General features: G+C 44.0%; 1 protein-coding gene across 1 annotated transcript; it reads left to right on the top strand.

Annotated features, from left to right (window-relative positions):
• Positions 1-210: 210 nt before the first annotated feature.
• On the top strand, positions 211-2,690 carry LOC119292431 (protease Do-like 7). Its single transcript, XM_037571274.1, has 4 exons — positions 211-312; positions 515-580; positions 1,752-1,859; positions 2,302-2,690. The coding sequence occupies exons 1-4, from the start codon at positions 211-213 to the stop codon at positions 2,524-2,526; spliced, it is 501 nt and encodes a 166-aa protein (XP_037427171.1). The 3' UTR covers positions 2,527-2,690.
• Positions 2,691-5,876: the final 3,186 nt, after the last annotated feature.

The raw sequence follows: 5,876 nt of genomic DNA, 5'->3' as shown, positions 1-5,876 counted from the left end.
TGGGGGAGTAATTGTTTTATCTATTATTCGGGAACTCAGATCATCCATGATCCATTTTTTATTCTGTCCTTTTCAAAGGTGACTTTTCAACACAAAGGTTTCAAAGAAACTCGACGTCTTGGACGCAGGAATGAAACCGAGCAGGTATGATCCTCCTGTGCTCCTTTTTCTAGTTTGGAGAAAGATGTACACTTGTCTTTTCACGGCTCTATGTGCTACATGATTAATTGCACCTTGAAATTTCTGCTAGGACAGGCGGTACAACTTGTTTCTCCAGCAGGGGAGACTGGAATGCTGGTTGTTGATTCTTTGGTAATGTTTGCTTCTTAGTTTTGTTATTTCTAAACATGTTTTCTTTTATGCTCAGCTTGTTGCTACTTCCATTGTACTCCCTCCATAAAGAAATATAAGAGTGTTTAGATCACTAAAGTAGCGAATTAAACGCTCTTATATTTCTTTACAGAGGTAGTACCTTTCTATCTCATACGGAAACTGGGTAATTCTGTTATTGCAGGTGCCAGATGGACCTGCAGAAAAACATCTGAAACCTGGTGACGTGCTGATTCGCATGAATGGGGAGGTACGATTGTTTTCAAATGGTATACTAATAATATTTCAACTTAATTTTTGACACTACACTGATGTCTTGTGACTCCATTGATTGTACTGCTGATACCTCTATTATCATCAATAAGGTCTGTGTTGGTGTTCATCATGGCTTTCAACAGTTCATTTATATTAGTTGCACCTGATATAAATTTGATTTTGTAAACTTAAGTTATTAATATTTTAGAACTTGTACTTGATTTTTTTAGAAAATATTATGCTTGGTTGCTGTTGTATATGGACTCTTCTCTAGGTTATCGAATGCCAAAAGACTTTCCTTCGAAAAGTTATGAAGATTCAATATACTAGTTTATTAGTGTGTATTCTTCAAATTGTTCTCGCTACATTAGCAGTGACTTGAATTGGAACACCCGTCTATTGCGGACGACTGTTCCCGAATATCCCTGATTCCCTCTGTTTTGCTGTATCACCAAATGTAAGATCAGGAAACTTATTAAACAATGCACACACCCAATTGACCATGGTTTTTAAGGCAGTAAAGAAGAGGCGACGCACCCTACCCGTGCCCCAACTATTAAGCGTTAAGGCATGAGGTGGGGCTATGCCTTGGACAATCCAAACCTGCATTTTTTTGATGAAAAGGCTGTCCAGCAGCTTTTCATTGAAATGGTAGGGGTAGAAATACAAGAGCAGAGCAGTCAGATACAGCTACAACCAGGGCTTAGCCCAAGTGCCGAGATGGCGCACACGGGAAAAACTAAACCATAAACCATGCCTGAAAAGCCTAATGAGGTTCTAATGGCCAGTGGATCAAGCAGGTGATCCTATTACTCCCAGCTAACGTCCTAGAGAGAGCCTGGGCCGGTGTTGTTTGTTTATTTTTCATGATCCTCACATTTATTTCCTTCCAAGTGGTCGACCATGCATAGCAGTGTTCTCCCTAGGCATTTTTAGATGGTGTATTTAGTATTTACCACAGCCCACATGCCATCAGTTTTTGTAATTTGGTGTGTTGGTTCCCTGAAAGTTACTAAATGTTTCTTGTAGTCACGTGCGTAACCTAACTATAAAACTCGGCTGCTTATTGTTCACTATATTTCTTTTCGATGATGCATTTTTCATGTTATGTTAATTTGTCATACCACATTAATTTCTTATTGAACGATGTTCTTAACTATTTACAGATTGTAACGCAATTTCTCACTATGGAGTCCTTACTTGATGAGAGCGTTGGCAGCGAGATAAATTTGCAGATCGAAAGAGGTGGAACTCCTTTGACAGTAAAGCTGAAGGTAGTTTGCGAGCTTGAGACATCTTATTTAATCTGGCGAGTGATACGTGAGCCGTCTCGATCCTTTTGCTCTGTTATTATATTTTAGCCATGAAGGATTTACTGCTAGTCAGTTCGTAGTGGTTCCGGCTGTTTGCTGAACTTCTGTTCTTGCTTGTGCTATTTTTTTTTACTATTTAGATGGCTCAATTTACTTCCAATTTTACTCTTGAGTTTTCCCATGCATGCATACTCTGTTAATTTATTCCGAGTGCCCATAGTTCCCTCTCTAGCAGCACCACATGTGCTCTTGTCTCACCCATAACAACAATTTACTAGTAGTATGTCTCTTGGCATGGGTGCTAGCTTAGGTCCCTTCTACTACTACTCCACTTAGTAACTTGTCTGTATTCTATTACTTTGTACATATGTGTGTGAGCTGTGTTACATTCATCTTCCTCAAGTACTACAACACTGGTAGTTGTACACATATGATGGTGATTCGCTCCGGCCATTCCAGTTTTGGCGGTGGTGGTGCTGCTGCTCCTATGATGGTAGACTTGTCTGATTTCCCTAGCCGCATCCATGGTGATGAAGCTCGGCCTAGGCTAGAACCCCCTCCAGTGAGCTCCTCAAGTCCTCTTATACCCCTCCTACTTGCTTGTTGGTTCTATGCTCTGCCTTTGTGAGGTGTAATTGTTCAATTTTGTTCATAGTCGAGCATTGGATGATATTGTATTTGTCATGATGTACATGGTTCATGAACTATGCCAACCTGCAGCTTTGTTGTACTAGTGATAGTAGGATAATGCAAGTTTTGACAATCCATGCATATTTCCACATCATAATAATCTTCTTCTTCTAGTCTTCTTCTTCTAACTTTCTTCTTTCCCATTTTACAGATTTTCTTAAGATCACGGAAGCTTGGGTTGATGGAGTGCTTGTATTTAGTTTTTGTTTTAACCTTGTGAAACTTGCTACCTATGGATGAAACTGTGTAATATTGATGAAACTATGTATATGTACGGATGAAACTTGTTACTATTGGTAACATGTGTTGGATATATATGTGTTCATGACTATTGGTAATATGTGTTGAATATGCTATATTGGCCATATAAATATATTTGTGTTTGATTTTCTGTGAAAAGGAACTGATATAAGAAAGATCAAAATTAAACGGGGCAATATAGTCACTTTGCCATCTGCTGGCAGATGGCAAAGAGCTTTGCCATCAACTGACAGATGGCAAAGAGGCCACGTGTCATCTACATGTAAAATTTGGGCTGGCCTATTTGGGCTCTTTGCCATCTGCCAGCAGATGGCAAAGCTCTTGCCATCTGCTGGCAGATGGCAAAGCATGCAGCCTTTGCCATCTGCTGGCAGACGGCAAAGAGCCTGCAGCCTTTGCCATCTGCTGGCAGACGACAAAGTATGTCATTAGCCTTCTAACGGGGCTAACCCCGTTAAGAGGCTTTGCCATCTGCCAGCTGATGGCAAAGGCACAGGCTCTTTGCCATCAGCCAGCAGACGGCAAAGAAGCCTTTACCGGCAGGGTTTCAGACAAACTGTTTGCCATCTGCTGGCAGATGGCAAAGCCTTTGCCATCCGCCGACCATGCCTTTGCCATCTGCCATGTCAGATGGCAAAGTGCCAGATTCCAGTAGTGATTGGTCTTGCTTCTATTGCCGTGCCTCCTACTAATCCTTTAGAACAATATTTGCTAGACCATGAAAATGATATGTTTATGAATGAAAGAAGGGAGATAGATGAAGTATTCTTTCAACAGGGTCCTATTCTGAAACACAACTTGCCTGTTGAAATCCTAGGGGATCTGTTGGAAATATGCCCTAGAGGCAAAAATAAAATGATTATTATTGTATTTCCTTGTTCATGATAAATGTCTATTATTCATGCTATAATTGTATTAACCGGAAACCGCAATACATGTGTGAATACATAGACCACAACATGTCCCTAGTGAGCCTCTAGTTGACTAGCTCGTTGATCAACAGATGGTCATGGTTTCCTGACCATGGACATTGGATGTCATTGATAACGGAATAACATCATTAGGAGAATGATGTGATGGACAAGACCCAATCCTAAGCATAGCACAAGATCGTGTAGTTCGTATGCTAAAGCTTTTCTAAATGTCAAGAATCTTTTCCTTAGACCATGAGATTGTGCAACTCCCGAATACCGTAGGAATGCTTTGGGTGTACCAAATGTCATAACGTAACTGGGTGGCTATAAAGGTGCACTACGGGTATCTCCAAAAGTGTCTGTTGGGTTGGCACGAATCGAGACTAGGATTTGTCACTCCGTGTGACGGAGAGGTATCTCTAGACCCACTCGGGAGGACATCATCATAATGTGCACAATGTGATCAAGGAGTTGATCACGGGATGATGTGTTATGGAACGAGTAAAGAGACCTGCCGGTAACAAGATTGAACAAGGTATCGGCATACCGACGATCGAATCTCAGGCGAGTACTATACCGGTAGACAAAGGGAATTGTATACGGGATTGATTGAGTCCTTGACATCGTGGTTCATCCGATGAGATCATCGTGGAACATGTGGGAGCCAACATGGGTATCCAGATCCCGCTGTTGGTTATTGGCCGGAGAGTTGTCTCGGTCATGTCTGCATGGTTCCCGAACCCGTAGGGTCTACACACTTAAGGTTCGATGATGCTAGGGTTATAGGGAAGGTATGTACGCGGTTACCGAATGTTGTTCGGAGTCCCGGATGAGATCCCGGACGTCACGAGGAGTCCCGGAATGGTCCGGAGGTGAAGTTTGATATATTGGACGAAGGGTTTTGGAGTCCGAAAGTGTTCCGGAGGTACCGGGTGATGACCAGCATGACCGAAAGGTGTTTCGGGAGCCCCGGCAAGTGTTGGGGGGGGGGGGCTTCATGGGCCAACGGGAGGGGGCAAACCAGCCCACTAAGGGGCTGTGCGCCCCCCTCACCTATTTCCACGTGACCAGGGGGTTTGGGGTGCCCCATCTAGGGTTCCCACCTCCTGGCTTGGGAGCCAAGTCACCCAAAGGGGAGATCCCATCTGCCCTGGCCGCCGCCCCCCTAGGGGAAACCCTAGGGCGCCTCCCCCTCTCCCTTCCCCCTATATATAGTGGAGGTTTTGGGGCTGCCCAACACATGAGAACCTCTCCCTCTTGGCGCAGCCCTACCCCTCTCCCTCCTCGTCTCTTGCAGTGCTTGGCGAAGCCCTGCTGCAGTGCCACGCTCCTCCACCACCACCACGCCGTCGTGCTGCTGCTGGACGGAGTCTTTCCCAACCTCTCCCTTTCCCCTTGCTGGATCAAGGCACGGGAGACGTCATCGGACTGCACGTGTGTTGAACGCGGAGGCACCATTGTTCAGTGCTTAGATCGAAATCAACCGCGATCTGAATCGCTACGAGTACGACTCCTTCATCCGCGTTCTTGTAACGCTTCCGCTTAGCGATCTACAAGGGTATGTAGCTGCACTCCCCTCTCTATCGTTGCTAGTCTCTCCAAAGATAGATCTTGGTGACTCGTAGGAAAATTTTGAATTTCTGCTACGTTCCCCAACAGTGGCATCATGAGCTAGGTTTATTGCGTATATTCTATGCACGAGTAGACCACAAGTTGTTGTGGGCATTGATTTTGTTCAATATGCTTACCGTTACTAGTCCTATCTTGTTTCGACGGTATTGTGGGATGAAGCGGCCCGGACCGACCTTACACGTACACTTACGTGAGATAGGTTCCACCGACTGACATGCACTTGTTGCATAAGGTGGCTAGCGGGTGCCAGTCTCTCCCACTTTAGTCAGATCGGATTCGATGAAAAGGGTCCTTATGAAGGGTAAATAGCAACTGGCATATCACGTTGTGGTTTTGGCGTAGGTAAGAAACGTTCTTGCTAGAAACCCATAGCAGACACGTAAAACATGCAAACAACAATTAGAGGACGTCTAACTTGTTTTTGCAGGGTATGCTATGTGATGTGATATGGCCAAAAGAATGTGATGAATGATAAGTGATA

Source organism: Triticum dicoccoides, chromosome 4B (assembly GCF_002162155.2).
Source record: "Triticum dicoccoides isolate Atlit2015 ecotype Zavitan chromosome 4B, WEW_v2.0, whole genome shotgun sequence".
NCBI lineage: Eukaryota > Viridiplantae > Streptophyta > Magnoliopsida > Poales > Poaceae > Triticum > Triticum dicoccoides.
This window is presented reverse-complemented; position numbering and strand designations above follow the sequence as displayed.